General features: G+C 40.0%; 1 protein-coding gene across 1 annotated transcript in view; it reads right to left on the reverse strand.

Moving 5' to 3' along the window:
* INSC (inscuteable homolog (Drosophila)) overlaps window positions 1-18,452 on the reverse strand; it is an 89,333-nt gene extending 70,881 nt beyond the window's left edge. Inside the window, exon 1 of the mRNA XM_008936448.1 lies at window positions 18,400-18,452. Within this exon, the coding sequence (XP_008934696.1) occupies window positions 18,400-18,452 (53 nt within the window). The remainder of the gene's footprint in view (window positions 1-18,399) is intronic.
* Window positions 18,453-21,684: the final 3,232 nt, after the last annotated feature.

Here is a 21,684-nt window from a genome sequence, read left to right on the forward strand (position 1 = left end):
ACAGCCAGGCGGGTCTTAAAGGTCTCCGGGATAGGAGCCTCCACAACCTCCCTGGGGAGCCTGTTCCAGTGCTCTGGAACCCTTACAGTAAAGAAGTTCTTCCTCATGTTGAGGTTGAACTTCTTGTGCTCCAGCTTGACCATTGCCCCTTGACCTATTACAGGGAGTAAGTGAGAAGAGGTTTCCCCTTCCTTCCTAACACCCAGCCCTCATATATTTATACACATTAATTAGATCCCCCCTAAGTCTTCTCTTCTGCAGACTGAAAAGCCCCAGGTCTCTCAGCCTCTCCTCATAAGGCTGAGGTTCCAGTCCCCCAGTCATCCTTGTAGCCCTTCACTGGACTCTCTCCAGTAGCTCTCTGTCCCTCTTGAAGTGGGGAGCCCAGAACTGGACACAATACTCCAGGTGAGGTCTCACCAGGACAGAGTAGAGGGGGAGCAGGACCTCCCTTGTTCTGCTGGACACACTTTTCTTAATGCACCCCAGGATCCCATTGGCCCTCCTGGCCACAAGGGCACACTGCTGTCCCATGGACAACTTGTTGTCCACCAGGACTCCAAGGTCCCTCTCCACAGAGCTGCTCTCTAGCAGATCACCTCCTAACCTGTACTGATACATTTTATTACTCCTCCCCAGGTGCAGGATTCTGCACTTGTTCTTGTTGAACCTCATGAGGTTCCTCTTGGCCCAGCTCTCCAGTCTGCCCAAATCTCACTGAAAGGCAGCAGAGCCTTCAGGTGTGTCAGTCACCATATCAGAGATGAGCATTATGTTTTCCTAGTTTCCGCTTGAAATTGCTACAAAATTTTGCTAGCAGGTTTAACAGCCTAGAGTCATTTTCCTGTCTGTTGTAGATTCAGTTGTGTTTTGCTTCTCTCTGAGCTATGTTTCTTTCTCTTTCCATTCATGTGATAGTGTCAAATCTAGATTGTTAATGTTCCTGTCTGCACTGATAATTTTGTTCAGTCAGGGTACTATGACTGCATTTACTATCTACTGCCTAGTTACACAAACATTTCTCACCTTCTCTTTTAATCTGCACAGTTATTTAATTCAGGTAGCATTCATACATATTAAATTGCTTTCCTGAACAAAATTCTCATTGGAAAAAGTAGAACTGATGGTATACAGTACATACTGTATATACTGGACTAGAGTCCTAGAGAGTCAAATCACCTCTTAGAAGGCTATTTAAGAAACCCAGACCTGCTGTGTTAACCTCCCCACCAGATCCTTCCTTATGCTCCAGATTAGGGTGCAGTAGCACCAATGACTGTGTGTGTACATGCACCCATATGCATATGACATTTCCCTTCCCCACACTCTACAGCCCTCCCAAATAACAGATTATGTCTAAGGTGCTAGTCTAATTGGAAAAGACTGTTTCACTCCTGCCTCCTGAATACACTTAAATTCTAATTTCTCTTCCCTTTCCCTGCTTCTGCTGATACTGCTATTTATTCTTTCTGCTTACGAATCCACTGATCAGTCGCCAGAGAGAGACTCCTGAGCCAAGCAGAAGCAGGAGATATTTGTACTCCTTTTGCTGTACACAGCCAGACTTTTATTTTCTGAATTGCGTAAAGCTTGTGTGGCTCTCCAGCCACAATAAATTTACTCAGAGCAGCTGAGTGATCTCGTGGACAGACTTTGAGTAGGAACTCAAGAAGCTGGGCTCCAGTCTTTGCTTTCCTACTAATATTCTGAAGAGTTATGCCACCATCTGTTATCCTTCTCTCCTGCTAGATTCTGTCTCTCTCTTCTGCTTAGCCTATGAAGTAACACTCCCTTGCTTTTACACTGAGCCTTGTGTGCAGCTTTCTGATCTTGACTGGAGCTTCTAGATGCTGCTGTAACACATGTAGTAGAGAAAGGCAAATATCTAAGTTTTTTCAAAACAATCCTGAGGGGAGATCTGAAGGCTAAGTAGCAAAAGGAGAAAGGAAATGAGAGGTTATTTTTACTGAAATAAAGTTGCTTTTGAATGAGGGACAACAAGTGAAGCAGGAAGAATGCCTAAGCTAGAACAGCCTTATTAAAATATAAAATGTGAAGCAACTGGATTCCAAGATGTGAAAAAGTTCAGGAGAGTTCTTCAAAATGTTGAATGAGGTGAGGAAAAAACCACATCCTGGTTTCTTAGTGAAAGTAAAGATGACTGGGTTAGGAGTTCTGCAGAGTGCTCATTCCTTGGAAATAATTCATTAGCAAGGACTTTTCACCTTGCTGCTGTTCACAGCAACTCTGGTAATCTCAGATGTAAAAAAAAGGAGACAGGGAGAGAGCAAATCTTGCTGACAAGAGCCCTACTGCACAGGTGTCAATCTCCATCTTCAGAAGGGAGCAAGTGAAAAGAGTTACCTACTGTGGAAGATAGAACCGGGTGGCTTTTACAGGGACTTGGAGAATATTACAAAAGATGACAAGAAGAGAAAATAGAAAAAGATCTCTCTTCTTTCCCCCCCTTTCTTAGTGAGTGTGATGAAACAGCATATCTATTTATTCCTCCTCATTTAGTGAGAGCAGGGTTTGTGGCAGTCAGTGGCTCTGGCACAAATGAGTTTCCCGTGGTTCATAAGGGTATACAGGCTCCACATTCTGCAGTGCATTAAAAACAGAACAACGCCATTTTCTAGGAAAAAAAAAAAAAAGGCATTTTTCTGGTATTATTGCACAAAAATAAGTCAATTACTCTTTCTTAATATTTTATTTAGCATTAATAAGCTTATTGGCCATGAAAGGAACCTGGAAAACAGCTTGCAGAAGCAAAAACATGTAGTGAAAATAATTGTCAGGCAACAATACATCCCAGGTTCAATGAATTAGCCTTTGGCACCAAATGTAAATAAATAGGTGTTTATGTGAGTACAATATTTTACATTAAAGAACAATGAAAGGATAGGTGGAACCAGGTTTTTATCCTGCTATAGTATTTTGCGATACTTGACAGTGAAGCAAGCAAATTTGATGAACAGGTGTATCAGAAATGGAAGCAAGGAAATATTCCATAATATTAAGTCTGTTACAGTCAGCAGCCTTAGCTAAAGAAACTTGCTATTTATAAATTACTGTAGGGTAACAGAACTCCACACAAATGGGAAATATATGTCTGATTCACAAAAATTAAGTGTCTTATTCATTGAAGATTCACTTTCCCTTTGTTGGTCCCTAGTGTAAGAACAAGGTCTTCAGAGGAAGCAGTAAAGATCACTGTGTCTTTATCAGGCATTTTATTAACAATCCTTTCCTGCTGCCATCATATAACCAGAAAATAAGATAACTGGCTTCTCTGTCTAGGCAAGCAAACACAAGTAGATCCATTTTTTTATGGGATTTCGGTGTTCTACTGTTCCCTGGAGTGCAAACATAAGTCAATGTAGCTTTATCACAGGATTTTTATCATTCTATAAAATTTTCAAAGTATATGTTTGATAGTTTCTCAAAATTTATCAGTTCTCAGGCAGAATGTACTTCTCTATAGCTGTCACTGATGATTAAAAAAAACAAAGTCATGCAGGAATCTCAGTGCTAACTTTGCACAGACAGCAAGCAAAAGGCTGTGCAATTCAGATCCCATCTCTCACTGGCACCTCTTTCTGGAAGGACTCAAACCATGCCATTCAAATCCAGAGCCAAATCTGAAAACATGTGAAACAGGATCAAAACTATGCATTTTGGACCACTTTTAACTTAAAGGGAGACAGTTTCTTTCTCCAGTGTCCTTCTCCCATGAAAGTTTAATTTAACTAAACTCATTATTAGACAGGAGATTATTCATAAAAAGCAAAGAAACTGAACCTTCTTTCTGAAACCAAGAGAGAAAAATCAATTACACAATTCCCCTTTCTAGGAAAATGCAGCATTTCTCCTTGATAAGTTCCAGGAGTCAATAGTTTAAATAGATGTGCTCTTCAAAAGGTACTGAGTGGTACCTCTGACCTTGGTTACAAAAAAAACACCAGGCATTAAAAACACACACCCTTAAAGCAAAACACAAAGTGCCCCTGCTTTCCTGCTTCTTACCACTGCTATGCACAAATGCTGACGACAACCCATTGCCAGTGGGCAGCAGAGAAGAAATGTCAATGAACCTATTTAAGGCTAGTCAAAAAACAGGCACTAGAAACAGTGTGATAGAAGGCACAAGCAAAACACTAATAGCTCACCATGATTTCCCATCTTTAAATTACATTCAATCCTCTATGTAGTAGTAATTTGTGGTGTGTTTTTTTTTTTAAAACTCAATGCCACATCATGCAAACTTACTCCTGTGATTGTATCAGTGAAAACAACAGCAAATATCTCCTGTCTTGCCAGGTGTATACTGACAACAAAAGCTGTGGGCTTATGTCCTTGTGTTCCTCTTCCCACCTTTTTCCACCACCTCACACCTGGCCTCAACTCAGAAGTTTTGAAGACTTGAGATACTCCAGACTGTACTATTCAGGTCAAACTGTGGCAGAGAGGCTTTGAAGAGCAGTACTGGTAGAATGTCTTTGGTCCTACTGAGCCTGGGGAGGGATGTGACAGTGTCCTCTTCTTGTGTTCAGGGAGTATCAACTTTGTCTCCCTGTACCTTTGACCAATTAAATATATGGTTGGATTTTCCATCAAGCATAACTTTACTGCAGTTAGTCTTTCCTGTACTTCACAGCTGCCTGGAAAAAGTGGCTGGTAATAACAGGAGTAAAACTATAGCAGGGCATATGCCAGTTAAATAATTACCTTATTTTTGCCCTTGTTGTATGAATAGACTCACTTGTAGAAACACAGTTTAAATCAAATTCCATGATACTTCATATGAAAAAAGTAGTTTGATACATGAGACTACAGACCTGTAATCAAAGTGCTGTATAACCTATCATACCTGGTAGTCACTGGCCATTGTCTGAGGAACCTTTTTGATTTGTTTCTCCACCCACTCCCACCTTTTTTTTTGTCAGATCAGCTTTTATGTACCAGACTTGCAGTCACAATGAAGACTGCACATGTATGCAACCCATGTTAGACAAAAACCAGCACATGTGGGTTAATAACAGGCCAAATATCTCCTACTCAGACCACAAAGTACTTCAACGCATATTAAATTCCTGCTCCACCCAGTAGCTATTTGCTGGTTTAATGTTAGACTCATGCAACAGATTCTGCTGGAACTACTTGCTTACCAACACATATATATGTTTATCCAGAAAGATATTAGGATATTTATACTGAACTTAGGCTCAAGTTCCCACTTCAAGGGATGCTTTCAGGAAACAGAAGCTATTTGGAAGAAGGGAAGATATTCATCTGCTTTTTTCAAATACTTGAAGGGAATAGACAAGAAACGTTATCTTTGTGCAGAAGTAAAAAAAATATTTGAAATGTCAAATGTTTAAACAGAAGAACCATTGGTCAGCTAACTGTACTGAGTACTTGTTGGTGCATAACTTCAGCTTTGAGAAAAACAAATGCAAATTTTAATTCTTTTTTTTTTTTTTACAGATCTTAGCTGTTGTGAAATAATCATTTTATGCCAGCATACAAAATTCATGCAACTGTCTACCTTCATATTTCTTGAGAGCACTGCAAAAGAGGTTTTCAAAAGGTAATTTCCAGACCATGCTAAATAATCTCTGGGTCACACTGCTATTAGCTAGGATACCCTTCAACTGCCTCGTCACCAGTATATAGCTCAGTGTACCACTTGCCTACCCCTTCCATAGGTGCCTGACAGCAACAGCATTTGGGCATTCCAGCTTCATAAGCACTCAAAAAAGTTTGGAGAATAGCATTAAGGCAAGCATCAGCAGCACTTTGCTGCCTATTAACAAAAAGTTTGACTATTCCTAATGTAAAAGAAGAAAAAGAAGATATGTTAGGATTCTGAGAACTATGTAACTGTAGTAAATTAGCTAACTTATACCACATTTATCTCCTTGAAGCAGGAAAACTTGTCCTAACAAGCTGCAGGGACGTATACAGAGCTCTGATCGTAATGGGCTGGTTTCACTGTTAAAGCTCTTTGAGGTGTAAAATGTAACTAAGCTCACTTCTAGTTCCAAATTGCTTAAGGACCTAATTTGGGAAGCAGCACTGCTGTACTCCAGTGGAAGAGTGATTGGAGGCTATACATAGGTTCAAATAAAGCTAAGGTTAATACACTTGCAGAAAGCAGGTATGATTCCCATATTACATTTGTGAAATATTATGCATGTTCCAGCTTATCAGTTCTATTTTTCCTGATCTATTTAATGCCTAGGTGATCATGTTTGCCAAAGGTCTTTCTTCAGAGTATAAAACAGGTAATCAGTGTAGAGGTGGCTCCATGCTTCTTCATATGGGCCTCCACGTGAGGATACTTCTACAGGATGGGCATGTGTCCAGGTACAAACACAGACTGAGTGGGGGGTCCAGATGAAATGCTGAGTCCAGGGAGAAAGACAGACATGACATCCAGTATATACAAAGCTAATACAAATGGAGGTATGACCTCCCACCACAGTTTTGGCTTTCTTTGTAGCCTGTCTTCGTAAGCAATTCCAAGAAAAATCTCAGCTCAGGTGTCATTGTCAAAAGCATCATGTGTACAATGGAAAGAGCAGTGGTGTCAAAGCATTCCTTGAGACACACTGCAGAAGCAGCATGAGAGACAGCTACATGTAAAAAATAAATTATAACCCTCAAAGAGAGTGGCTCACTCCAAAAATACCCACAAAAGATAGAAGTAGAGAGGATAGATGGACAATGGCAGAAAATTTTTGAAACATACAGAACCTTTTTTATTTCTTCCAAATGCAGTCTCAAGCCTTTGTGGAGATAGGAGAACCTGCACAGATATGCTGGAAGAATAAACTTAAATCAAGTTTTCTGTGCTATTGCATCATGAATAAAATGATTACTGAATGTATATTACACATATCCTTATGTTGTTAAATTAAAAAGCAGATAGCCAAACGCTGTCCTAAATTGAAAAAGAGCATCAGAACAATCTAAAGACATTCCCTGTTTCTCCCACAAGCACATAAATACACACATGGAAATTTAATTTGTAAACAGGCAGCAGTATCAATTTTAGATTGACTGTGAACTGCAAAGTTCACAAAGATAACAGAAGGGCCTTGAACTACCATTCATCTACCATTATAAAGAGAGTAACCAAGCTTTATTACTCCAGTTTCTCACCTCGTGAAGACATGGGGCCTGATTCATCCTGCCTGGCACGAGCAAAAGCTGAGAGTGGATGCCATTGCAGTGGAGCTCTGACCCAACTGCAGCCAAAACAACAGTGGGTCTGCTGCAGCTTTCACCTCTGTTATCGTGGCCCATATAGCACACCCAAAGTACTGGTGATGCTGTGTGCCTGCAAACTTCCTCCACACGTGGTCTCCTGGCACACCTACTCTTGGATGCCACACAGCACTCAGTCCTACAAGGCTGGCACCCTGCTGGCTTAAAGGCCATCCCTGTGGGTGCTGTTCAGGATTGGTTCATGCAACCCAAACTAAGGAGCTGGAGCAAACAATGAGCAAAGTCCCAGCTTCTCATGTGACAGCATTCATTTAAATTAAAAACTCAAAATCAATGGTTTTGTTTGTAGGACTAACTGAAGATGTGTGTAAATTGATATTGAGGTGTCAATTTAAATAGGAAAAATTGCTCAAGGTGCACACTTGTAGCTGACCTTGCATTTGCTGCAAATGGAACTACAGCAGAACAATGCTGGGTCTGCTGCACACTTTGAAGTATCATTGTTCTCACCCCTCTCCTTTACTGCAGGGCAGCTGTGTGGCAGTTTACTCAGTGAACTGCCTTCACACTTTACCGAGAAAAAGGTACTTTTACAATATTACTGAGGTCAGCCTCTTACCCAGCAGCTGGACCACAGAGCATGTTCAGTGCAATTCCAGTCGTCTGGAGCAGAACAAAAATACTTGGAGAAAAAAATATCTTGTTTTTCCCCTGGCAGCAGCACACTGATTTCTTTCCAGATTGTTCCTGGTACTTTAGCCAAGAGCAAATGGGGTTAGACTACCCAAGAAACCCAAGAGTGTTCAGATCTAATCACTTCCCAGTTCATTCTCACAATATAAACACAACCCTTACCCACCACATTAGGACTGTGCCACAGGAACTTTTGACAGCCTTCAGAAAACTTCTTTTGCTTTTAAATGAGGTGTAGAAATTATGCCTCAACCATTATTGAGAGAAGTTTCTGTCAAAAGAATGGGGAAAAAAGTTTTTGTAGACACATTATTCTGTCACATTTCTCCATCCTGACTTCCCACTGGATGCACTGGACTGTAAGAAAATGTTAAACAATACTAGCACACAAATATTGTTACTTGAAATGTGGAAGCCTGAGGAGTTCAATGATATTATAAAGATTGAGAACCCAGCTTATACACTTGTGAATAAAGGACTTTGCTGCAGGCTGGTTGCTTGTAATATTCACTAGGTCACTGTCAAGGTGTCACCCTTTAAGCTTTGAAGACAGGCCAGCAGGTCAGATTTCACACTCGAAGTTTTACCCTTAGTAATTAGATTTAAGTGAATGTGTTTTGAAAGTGATTTTAAAGGACTATCTATAGTCCTTCAGGCATATTGCCCTAAACAAAATAACATACACATGCACACACACTTCATCATATTCTCTAAAATAGTGTAAAGAACAAAAAGAATCAACCCACACTGCTAACAGTCACATTTCAGTTTAATATTGAACTATTCTATGTATTTCACTCCATCACTGCAAATCCCTCAGGGTTAATACGAGCTCAGAATTCCAAGCACTAACAGAGACTAGCGAATATAATGAGACTAGAAACGAGGTCAGACCAGCATATTTCTTAAGATCACTATACTGTTTGTCAAAAAGGGAAAAAAGGCAAAAAACCATTTACAAAGTTGCAGCATTGTTCTGCTAGCTTTCTTAAATTTGCTCATTACAGGTTACTGAACAACTGATTACAGGATCCTCCCACTGTCCCCTGGCAGCAGTGAAGCAGATTAAGAGAGACCAGGCAATTAAGTAAGGAAGAAATTCCCAGGGAATGTGAAGTGACAAATATTGTATTTAACACAATATGCTACTCATATTTCTAAAAAAAAAAAAAAATCTGAGAACACAAGTCACAGTAGAATCATTAAATTATCCCCAATAAAGTAACATTTTTTTAAATCAAATTGTGGGAAAGAGGCCGAGAAATAACAAGGTATAGGTAATTTATCATCAAGGTCTGCTGTAGCCACGGTTGTAAAGAGAGTGTAATGAACTCACTTGTGAGGTAACACCACTGTGAAAATGATGGTGAAATACAACACATTTTACAACAACAACAAGTTAGTTCAAATTACAGTTAGAGCTTCAACAAACCTTACTGCCCTTTTGAAGACAGATGGCAACACTCTCTTTTCTCACAGTAAGACAACAACAAATTCAGTGAATCTACTTTCTTGAGCATTAGGATCCCTTTATCAGTTTGATCTCTGCTTTCAAGCTGCAAGAAGAGGTGTGTTCCCATTAAGGACCTTCATTCCTTTCCCACTTGGTTAGCAGTGAAGGTGAATACCTCTGGAAAGCTCCAAGAAAACTTGTGTTTTATGCAGGGTATTTTGGGTATACTAAAGTCAGACAATTTCATCCTTAATTGCCTCAAGAAAACTTGTGTTTTATGCAGGGAAGGTATTTTGGGTATACTCAAGTCAGACAATTTCATCCTTAATTGCCTTGCAGGGCTAAAAGGAACAATTCCAGCTATATTACTAGCATGAGAAAAACAATCAATATGGCCTAGCTGCTAAAATGAGAAACGAAAGTATGGATCTTTATTCTTGCCAGCAGAATACTAAATTCAGATTATGTGATATGCATAAAACTGCATAGGAAGTCAAGTTCTCACACTAGTTTTGCAAAACAGATAACTGTTAACCTTGCATTGTAAATGGGAAAACAAAGAACTAAGGAGGTGGTATAGGTACAATTACTTTACAATTTAAAAATTCCATGAGCTTCTCATAGTACAGCTAATAAATCCCAAACTTCCAAGAATCCATCTACATTACTAGAAGACTTTGCAAAGCAAACGTAAAGAGAACACAGCTGATGACAAAGTCCAAGTCACATACACCATTCAGCTACATGCCTGGAAGCATGAAACTTGGCATCAGATGAGGTGGCAAGCACTGGGCTAATGTGGCAACCATCACTAGACCAATATCTGGTGTTATCTGGATGCCTGGAGGAGTGCAAAAGGAGCCAATCCCTCCACTCATGCAGGTGTAAATCAACGGATTTGCGGCATTAACATATGTGATAAGATTGTCATTGTCATCCCCACCCGCACGTATATCCTGGTGATGTAATGTACGAATTTGGGTATAAATATCACCCTAATGTCAGCCCCAAAACTGGGACAGGATTGACGCGGAACCATACCAACGACCGGACGGACTGACACACTCACTCCTTCTCCATCCCCCCACCGGGGACGCCGTGTGGGTAAGGTCATTCACCTCAGCCCACGCTGAGAGACAGACCTTTCCACCCCATGTGTGTCTCACATCTTCTCCTCAGGTGCATTTCAGTGCTTCCCTGGGAGTATCTTTGGTTCTTGTCATGACTTTACTGTGTCTTGTTCTGCTGTATTTCTGATATATGACAGATGGGCTTGTCTCTATGACAGGCAAGCTGTTATTGTGTGTGCGTGTGCACGTATGTATAGTGTTGTTGTTATTAGTAATAAACCTTTAGTTATACCTATAGCTTTTAATTTTATCACCAGCAATCCAAAAGAACCTGCAAATGTTGCTGTAAATAAACAATTATTGTTTGTCTCCCGATTTGCGTCTGTCGCATCTTGTCTCTGACAGGCAAGCTGTTATTGTTGTGTGTGCGTGTGCGTGTGCGTGTATGTATAATGTTGTTATTAGTAAAAAACCTTTAGTTATACCTATAGCTTTTAATTTTATCACCAGCAATCCAAAAGAACCTGCAAACGTTGCTGTAAATAAACAATTATTGTTTGTCTCCGGATTTGCGTCTGTCGCATATTCGGTGCCAGCCTCACAAGGCTGGATTTTATATCCCCATTTCACAACAGCAGACAAGTAACACATTACAGTAGAAACATTTGGTAGACTAAAAGAAATCAAAGCGTTTGGGTCAATCAATGCGTTGTCCAAGTTGTTAAATCCAAACACAAGCAGGAAGTCTCCCACGTGCAACACAAAACCTCACACGCAGAAATACCTAGTAAGACTGTCTTCTGAAAATGGAGCACAGATATCCAAACAGGAGTGGCAGAAGGTGTGTAAACCTGACAGCATCTCTTCTGAAATATGCTACAGAAAAACAAGTATAGTGAAGATTTGAATGCAAGTAAACATAACCAATCACAAACATTATATGAATTCTTTGGAAAGATCTGGCTAGTACTGGGGAAAATTTGCAGAGAAGCATAAAGGATGGAGTCAAAGCCATAACACACCAGAAGAGCTAGCTACGGTGTGTAAAGTTGGCAGGATCACTAATTTGACATCACAATACAAAATTATGCAGTAGTTGTGAAGATACAGTCAGAAAGCATCATCTGTGTCAGGCAGACAAGGTAAACTAACATTCAGGCAAGTTCTGTCACTGTTATTTTAAAGACATTAATTGGAGGGTCCTTTCTGGAAAGGATGTCAAGTCCAAAACACAGGGTATCTGTGGGGCACACGGGAACCGCTATTTCTTCAGTACACAAAAAGTACTGTTCAAAAATACACATTCTGAAAACAATCAGCCAAATTTCTTCTGTGATGAAGTCTGTATCAGCACTAGCTTGACCTCTTTGCAGTGCTTGTGTGCCACGTACTCTGAAATATGCTGCTGACCCTGACAAGAGGGATTCAGGACAAATACTTAACTGTCTTTTAAGGATGAAAGATGCTGTTTGATCATTTAAAGAAAAAGTTTCCAAGTAACAGTGTCACAAATATGAAACATCAACTTTAATGAAAAAAGGGTTAGTGAGGCCAGTTGAATAAATTGTTCAAATTCACCAATTTGTTCACATCTTAAAGTCACCATAACTTTACAATTATTATAATGGACAAACTCAACTTTCCTTCAGGTTAAAAGCCAAAATTCTTTTGTGACTTCTACAGTTCAACATGAAATATTGTACTTCCCAGAGCTATGCTGTATTATAACATGGTTCAACAGCATGTTATACAACTGAATATAAAGATACAGTGATAAAACTATCAGAATGAGACAGTTAAGAAAAATCTTGCATTCTGCAAGCTTGCATAACTCAAAAATGCAGTAAGTACAAGTGAAATGCAAATAATTTTACTGCCCCTGAGCTAAACTGCTGATGTACATTTTAACATTCTGAATATAGGAACAGGGATTCAAAGAAAAAAAATTAAAATCTGTAGAGTTCACATTCCTCATGAATGCCACCAAATGATGGCAAATCAATAGCTGCTCTTTTACTAACATCATCCTTTAGATCCAGTCAACTGGCATATCTGGAAAATCTGCCCCAGAAGGACCATATGGATACAGAAATCTGTCTTAACTACCCACCATCAAAACCCCCACAAACAACCTGGCTTTCAGTTTGGTTACAGGTGGAATATAAATCACTAAAATCAGAAATACTTCATAGTAAGGTAAGCTCCCTTTCTGAAGCTAGAAAATTCTTTGCTGAATTCTTGTAGGGTAATGAAGTGAAATGAAGAGAATACAAGGTTATTAAATGAGGCATCATTAGTGTCTCAAGCTACACAATAACTGAATTTATTCCTTGTCACCAGAAGGTAACATTATTGAATTCTTGGCAGGCCACTTTCCTTTCTTCTGTAGTACTCTACTCCTATAGATTCCTGCAAAAAAAGATGTTTTACAAAAAAAAAATTGATTCCCCAGCAAGCATTCCATTCTTGAATGGTTTTTAAAAATTCATATAGCACTGATTTATAAAGCCATGTAAGCACACAACTTTGAACTCTGAAAATCTTCAGTTCTAACTCTTGTATTGGTGATAACATGCATTCTTTCTCTAGAGTTTCCCTATCTTTATCTGAATACTTTAGAAGAGCCACAAGTTCCTGACACCATCCAATCATCTTTGTGGCCCTCCTCTGGACCCACTCCAACAGTTCCACGTCTTACTGTGCTGAAGACTCCAGAGCTGGACACAATACTTCAGGTGAGGTCTCACGAGAGCAGAGGGACAGAACTATCTCCCTCAACCTGCTGGCCGTGCTTCTTTTGAAGTAGCCCAGGATGTGATTGGCTTCCTGGGCTGGTAGCACACATTGCTGGCTCATATTTCATTTTTCATCCAGCAGCACCCTCAAGTTCTTCTCCACGGGTCTGTTTTCAACCCACTCTTCACTCAGCCTGTGTCCACCTTTAGGATTGCCCTGACCCATGTGCAGGACCTTGCACTTGGCCTTGTTGAGCTTCATGAGGTTTGGATGGGCCCACCTCTCTTAGCCTGTGAAGGTCCCCCTGGATGGCAATTCATTCAGAATTCCCTGCAGCTGCAATGAGATGATCATTCCAGATCATACCACCTGCTGAGAGAAAGTTTTGGGTTCTCTCTCACTGTGGATTCCTTAAATGCTTCAGTACTGTGCTTGGATTTTGAACCTAATCAACAAATTCTTCTCTTCCTTCACTGCACTGTAAATCTTCACTCTATCATCCCCACCCAAGTCTTCCCAAATTCTTGCGCATCTAAAGGGACAAACACATTATAAATTTCCAAATATCCATTTCATCTGTCTTTATATGTAGTCAGACAAGGAAACCAATGCAGAGCAATATTTTTTCTCATAACCAAGCCAAAGCTGACCTCAAATTTTTATACTATGAATTTTTTCTTAACTCCTTTTATGAATCTCCTTCAGTAATTTCCATTGTATCTTGCACAGTAAACAGATGTCCATCTACCACATTACCAACCATGCAGAAATGCACAAACAGCACCACATGACATAAAAAACTTAAGACAAACAAAGATAGGCTAAAAAAACCCAAAAAGCATACTGGAAGAAATTTGGATTTCTTAAGAGCTGATAGATACACTAGCACTGGTATTCTTAACAACAGAGGGCATGTTAATCTTAATTTATGTAAGAGGACACCTAAGCAGATCTTCTAGAGAAGGTACCAGAATACCTGCAGACACATACCACGTTTGGAAGAGCAATGCAAGGCTATAAATACACATGGCATGATCTCATTTATCTTGTTCTTTCATAGGACTCAAATCTTCAGTTCAACAAAAAAGGATGAAAATAACAAAAGGAGGAAGGACTGTCTTTTGGTTAAGAACCAGGAGACAGGAAACCTGGATTCTATTTTGGGCTCTTTCACACAAGTCCCTTATAGCAAACTTTTCCAGCTTTGGGTTATCAAATCAAGGAAGTGATTCTGAGAGATGAAATGCTACAAAGAACTTAACCATGAGTACCTAGATTTGAAAGGCTTGTCTACTTTCTCTGCTTCACCTCCATCTAAAACAGTGATAAAAATTCTCACCTATGTTCCAATGATGCAAACTTCCCCCAGAAAACAACATAGCAATAGTAATAAAACCAGTAAAAAAGAACCAAAATATAGACACCTATTAGGCTTACGTTCCTGATCCTCATACTTGCAGTAAAAAAAACAAACAAAAAAACTCCTCTAGATAATCAGCATTGTCCTCCACTTGCATGCAAGTTAAAATTATAATCTCCAGTTATCTTTAAATTTTGAAGCTGTAAGAATGTTTAGACAATGTATTAAACAGTTCAGCATTATTACATTTCTGAATACCAGGAAGACAAATCCTCTCTGCCTCCATCTCCACTTCATCTTCAATAGTATATCCAAGATATATAGCCCAAATTTCAACAAGATGAAGGAAGACCTTCTTTATTGCTGTTTTTTAAATCTCTCTAATTGTACTGTATGTCTCAATTACAACACTGAACTGAATATATGACACGAGAAGCAAAACCAGTGTCCTGTTTCACTTTGTTATGAGTAAACTTTTTTTTCAGAATAATAACTTCAGATTCAGTACTCCAAATGTAAAGCTTAGTTTACTGTCCAATATGGAAAATACAAGAAACCATGACTACAATGAAAAAAACCTGGGTAAAAATATAATTTTTAACATAAAGGGGGGGAAAAAAAAGTCAATTGACTTTCATTACACAAGAGGGGAGGGACAGAAGAGAAAGGCAGCTTCTCTTACATTGTGAAAAACCCAACAGAAAGATGGAAAAACAATGCCAATAGAAAGATGAGAGGAAAGGGTCACGATGTTCTTCAAAAGCTGTACTAAATACTCCACTGCACAACAGAGTTACATGCACCACTAAGGAATACGTACACATTTCACGGGTTGTAGGGAACTGGCCGTTGCTGATAGCAACAGATTATTTTTTGCAGTCCCATAAAGAGCTTTGCATAGAACTACTGACAGGTTTTGGAGACTAACTCAATCAATTTTTTATAAAAGTGATCTATTTCTACCTGCTTTCTCTCCCAAGAGACTTATCACTAGTGTTAAGTTCCTAACTCACTGAAACAGAAAATGAAGTTTCTATAATGATTTTTTTTCTTCAGGATCCTGTATAAATACCACATCCACACGAGTCTAGATGTCAGTTAGAGAAAGCAGGTCTAACAGCAGGTCAGAAAACCTCTAGTATAGAAACTCAATACTCTAGAGACTTTCCAATACAAGCAGTGATTTCCCATGAAATCTGAGGAGAGAGAAGAGCATAAGCAATTCATGCAGCACACAGACCTAGTTTAAGGCCCTGGTTCTGAATTCCTTATACAGTCAAGATAACTGCTGACCTTAGTGGCTGCTCTGAAACACTTGAAATCAGTTGTGTATGGTACACTTTTTGTATGGAGACAGATAAGCCTGCTTGGAAATGTGTCTGCTTTTAATTCTGAAAGATTATGACCCTAATCATGAAGCAGGTCGTGGTTGTGGTGTTACACAGGACTAACTTTGCTTGGATTTGTGTTCACTGTGACAGCAGACAGCGCACACCTTTCAGGCCATTCAAATCCCTCTCACAAAAAGCAGGAGCATGAACTGGAATTCTGAGACAGGCACGCATCATAGGCTTGGTTGCAGGAACAGTAAAGAATAAATAATCCTTGAATCTTGTTAGTTATTTTGAACCCTGACAATCCTTTTAAATTACCCATAAGATTCACATCACTCCTTCTTTCTGTAACTCAGAGAAATAACTTAACCTCACATAAATTCCATTTCTTTGGAAAAGCTATTATGATGAGAGGTTTTTAAAATAAAAAAAAAAAAAAGAAAGAAAAACATTTTCTACAATTCCTGGACTGTATTGACCTAGTCTATACTGTGTTCTTTTTGTAAAATTCTTAGGGTAAAACACATTTCCTTGTTTTCAGTTTGAGCCTTTACCTGTCTGATCACTGACAACTACAGCCTGCCCCTTTTGTTACATGGGCTTTCTCCAAGATAACTCTGAGACAGAAAAAAGATTCTCCTTCAAAATAACCATAGAAAATAAGAGCTTCATATATACTTGGGAGTGGCAGAGAATATTGATTTATTTTTAAGTTTCACTATACAGAATTACCCTGCTGAGCCAAGCAGCTTGCCAGAACACAGTGCTTGCTTCATGGGACTTTTCCAGATCCCTATTTGTGCCAAGTGACATCACAGCACAGAGTGGAGGTGAGGCAGCATGGGTTTGTTCACACAGTACGTCAGATTTCTGCTTCCCTGGACACAGTAGAATGTCCTGCAGGCAGTTTCCTCTGTCAGGAACCCCTAGCCTACAAAATTCAGTGCTTTGCAGTTCTGTACTGGTGCTAGCTTTGAGTGCTGCATGCATTATTTCCAGTTGCAAGCACAGAGAATCTGCAGCTAGTATCCCCATTTATGTATTTGCAAACAAAACTTGCCACCACCAGCCTGGCTCAGCCCTTGCCATCCATAGGATCTACTGCCTTTGGTTCTATCTGCAGGTAGTTGTCTACTACAATAAGAGGCTTCACTGGCCCATTTTGCAACCTAAGTTCTTGGCAGAGTAGTTGGCTTTAAAAAATTTGACTTTTTTATCCAGAATTTAGCTTCTGGAGCACATTAGATATGGCCAAGCAATTAACCTGTGTGTCTGGCACCTTATCTGACCAATGGGTTAGCCTGTGTATTTTCATAGCAAAGTCATTAGTCTTTCTTCACTCCTGTGTGCATCTGAAGTGATGTTTGATTGGTCCATCCCATGGAAGAAATTTAAACTAAGATGTCAGACAGGACAGCTCACTGCTCTTTGTACTAGTCTGCTCCATGCTTTACTGTTCAGGGCTTCTAGGACTCACTGGTTTCCAAAGCAAGTTTTGGCCGGAAACTAATGAGCAGTACTGGTTGCCATGGCACCTGGGGTCCCAAATTATGTTCCTCCACATAGTATTTCTTCCAGAAGATAACACATGGTCTTACTGTGACTGTGAGCCTAATGTCATTGAGTATCTACTAGAAGATTCACATCAGGAAAAGTACAGAAATATCAAGTTCCTAGTGAAGACAAGCACTGTGTTTTGAGATTGGAAATCAGCAGCCAGTTAATTACAATATAGAATTACAATCTGACCTAAAGAAAGACTAGGAGAAAGACTGAAATATCCATCCTTTTTATTTCTGATTTTATTGTTCCTGCATTCAGAAGCCTCCACCCCCAAGAAAAAAAAAAAAAAAAAGTGAGCCACATATCAAGACTGCAGATCAGTTCAGTGAGAAAGTGAGAATGAAGGTGGCTTTCATTATTCATCTTTTATTTTCACAGAATTTTATGCTAGAAGTGAATCTACACTACGCAGACAGAGCCACTACATGCCATGTTGGTACTATCCACCAACAGCCAGATTTTAAAGCCCCATTGATTAGTAGAGTCACCAATGTCTCCAGTACCACCAGGGCACTACAGACTGGAGAGATTATACTGTAAGTTTCATATCATTACCATAGCTACACCTGAAGGAAGTCAACCAGGTTAAAAAAAGTTTGCAGTTCTCAGTCTTCACAGCGTGCAGTGAGCTCCAGTGATTTCCATCATGACAGAGAGCTGACCCAGTAAATACAGTCACATCTCTACTGCAGTACGTTCAGCCATTTAAATGATAACTACACACTCCCTGTTGTGATTTACAGGCTACAGGTATACATGTAAAATGAGAATCTTCAAATACCTCGGGAAATGCATCACAGATTTGCAAATCCATTCTCAACAACTTGTAAGGACATCACATCCACAGAGTTTAAAAAAATTCTTTTTTTAAGCATCTTTGGATGGCCAAAGAAAGCTCAGCTGCAGCCTTGGAGGCACTGAGTCCCTGCAGCCTGGATGGCAGAGCACAGCACTTACCGCTGAACAGGTAGCGGAAGGGAATCCAAGTGGTCTTCACCCTTAAAAGCCATATTCATCCTGTTCTTCTGGGCACTGCTCCATAGGCTGAGACCTAGAAAGAAAACAGTCATTCAGTGAAGCTAGGGAAACTCAGGCCCCTTCTGTCTAGGGTGCCGTGGTGTTCTCTACTCATCTGTGGAGCTAACCCACTACAAACATTTGAAAAGGCTTCTTCTGCTCAGGCTACCACAGAACTCCAGCAGATAGCCAAGGTGATTAAGTACATTTTGTGACATAAGCAACAGAGTTTGCATATTCCTGAACTTCCTGGGCTAATGGACAGGTCACAGCCATCTGGGTTGAACATTCATGAGTTAATATCAAGTTATTATTTAGGCTCATTTATTTTGAATTAATTTGAATTCTGGAGTAAATCAGTTTAGTATGTTTGGAATTCTTCAGGTTATTGTAAGAAAGATTGCAAGGGAAAGCAAGTGTATGCCCGTATGATTGCAGGATCATTTAGTACTACATTTGCAGAGGCCCTTGATATCTAACTTGATGAAGCATTGGATCCTTCCATTTTAAGTGATTGCATTTTTCTACCAGTTTGGAATGCTGTACACGTCTTTCCTCCATGTTTTTCTTATATACCTGGTGATCAAGAGACGTCTGAACACTGCTGTACTAGAAGAGAAGGAGAACCTCCTTATTTTCACAAAAAGGAGGTGGGCTGCATCCTTCCTTCTATCTTTTCATTATCCCCATCTTACATAAGGGCATTACTTACTATAGATCAATGCATATTCTCAAGAAAACTCTGAGAGGATTTATTCTATCCAAAAAAAGGTGAAGTCATTTCCACTCACTCCCGGGCCAGAGAAAAACTAATGCAAAATATTTGAAGGAAAAGCTTAATCCACACCTCCAGAAAAAAAAAAAGGAAGAGATTAATGAATTTGGAGGAGACAGGAACAGTGAGGAAATGATGCTTCCTTAGATTTCAAGAAAAACCTGAGATCAATTTATCTCACTCTTGGAGAAAATACTTTACACAGGAAATTAATGTTGTTTATGTCACCAGCAGAGGCAGAATGTTTTTGATGTAGCCACTTGTGAAATTCTGCCATTTGGTTTTTGGCTACATTCTGCAAGCTGAGTCAGCCAGCATTTAAAATATTTGCCATTTCAGATTGCTCTTAATTGACACAGAGTAGTCCTCAGCATCTTTCCTAGCAAACTGATCTCGTTGCTAATGCATGTCCTTGTTTTTTCCCACAAGATCCCACAAACCCTGTCCTGAGTACAGAAAAGTATTACAACCAACGTAATGCATTCACATGCTCTGTCTACTATTAGCACCAGATTGCTTTGGTAATGGTGTCATCCCATGTTCCTCCCTTACCACCAAATTTTCCTGAAAATAACAAACAATCTTCTTAGTCCATGTATCTAATGTAGACGTACACAGAAATACTGAAGAGAAAACAGTTCAGGAAGAAAAGAGAGGCGGTTTAAGTGTTACTGAGTTCTCCAGTTAAAAAAAGATTTGACAGACCATGCCTGAAAATTCATATGCCCAAGTATGAAATTTTTCCTATGTATCCTCCTGCTCCCCTGACACACCAAGAAAAAACAAGATTACTGTTGTTGCTGTGGGTTTTTTCAAACATCTAGTACATGATGTACAGGCTTCACTAACAATGGGAATAAATCAGCTATCTCATTTTATTTCTACTAGCAAAACTTTATCTTTTTGTCAAGGACTTTTAGCATTACCAAATACAAATAATCATATAATCAAGTTTACTGGAAATAGCCAATTATCACTGCCTTCATTTGGAGAAGATACCCTTAATCAGACATGAATGCATCTGCATAAAATCTTAATCTCCAAGTTGAAGTTTCCTCTCCCAAATCTTATCACGTAAAGGACCAGGAAAATAGTCTTTCAGCCTGGGGAAGTACAGACTTCACAGGCAGTGGCTCTCTCCTCCTGCTCAGCATCACAGGCACGTCATTCACCTTCTTATGCTACCAACATAACATCAACAGCTTTCCTCTGGCAAGTCAATGCTACTTCACCATTAGCTCAGCCCAGTAACAGCTTCTACACACACAACTCAAAGCATCTGCTTGTACTCCATTACTTGTGATCAGTGACATAATGCACACAGACATATATTAGGTTATTGCATGTCATTGTTCCCTATAAATTAGAAACCTGACAAAACTGCAGCTCTTTATGTTCTGCCTTCCCACAAAACACACATTTATTTTATGGCTGAGAGCCTTTAAAAACATTATTAGCTCCTACTTAGAGGTCACTTACACTCCAGGAACCATAACAAAATGCTGCACGAGTATCTTAAACAAACAGTCTGTCCCAGGCCTATGGTTAGATATTAGCCTGGATCCTTAAGCTCACGTTAATGCTGACAACACGAGGAAATGCTCTCCCCAAGCACCTGGTAGCCTGCCAGAGGACCAGCTGTGCCCCTAGGACAGCAAAGTACCACACTAATCTACACTACAAGAGAGACTGTGGACCCAGACTGACATGGTGCAAGCTTCTGGCCCTATTCAGAAAGCCACCTTCTACATGCTGAGCAACTATGATGCTCAGTGGCAGATGCTGTCCAGTTTTTGGTGTTCTCGTCCACCTTTCCAGGCAGAACCAAGACAACAGTACTTCCGAGTAAAGACCATGACAGGACTGATCAACCCTTCTGCTTAGCTGATGCTGCTTTTTATAAAGGCCACAAAATAGTGTCAAGATCCAGTCAGCATTCCTAAAAAGGTCTCCTACTAGAGCTGGCTATATAACCGCCTAAGTATCACATCAAGTCAAAGCAAGAAAATTGTTCAAAGTATCAAAGGTTTAATCTTCCACAAAAAAAAAAAAAAATCCTACTCAGGATTGAAGGCCTCCTTGTTCTGGCAAATACAGGACAAGAACCATGGAAGAAGAGAGACACGCTGTTACTGACAGAAACACATGCTAGCAGCCTGAGAGGTAAACCTCCCCAAGGGTTTTTCCTGGGGAACTGAAATAGGGGTAGGGCAATGTGCTCAGCCGTGGCTGGAACCACTGCCCGAGTCTCTGCGCCGGGCACCAAGGGCAGATTTCACACAGGGGCTACACACAACTAAACCAGGGGGCAAGCACACAAGGATACACCCGCTGTAAGCACATGCTCATACGCCTCCCAGACCCTCCCACCAGACACCTTCTCCCAGATGGTGGAGACAATGTGGCAGCAAACAGAGCCATACATGTGGAGCCCCCATTACAAGAGGGAC

This window comes from Merops nubicus, unplaced genomic scaffold, assembly GCF_000691845.1.
Source record: "Merops nubicus isolate BGI_N331 unplaced genomic scaffold, ASM69184v1 scaffold2083, whole genome shotgun sequence".
Taxonomy (NCBI): domain Eukaryota; kingdom Metazoa; phylum Chordata; class Aves; order Coraciiformes; family Meropidae; genus Merops; species Merops nubicus.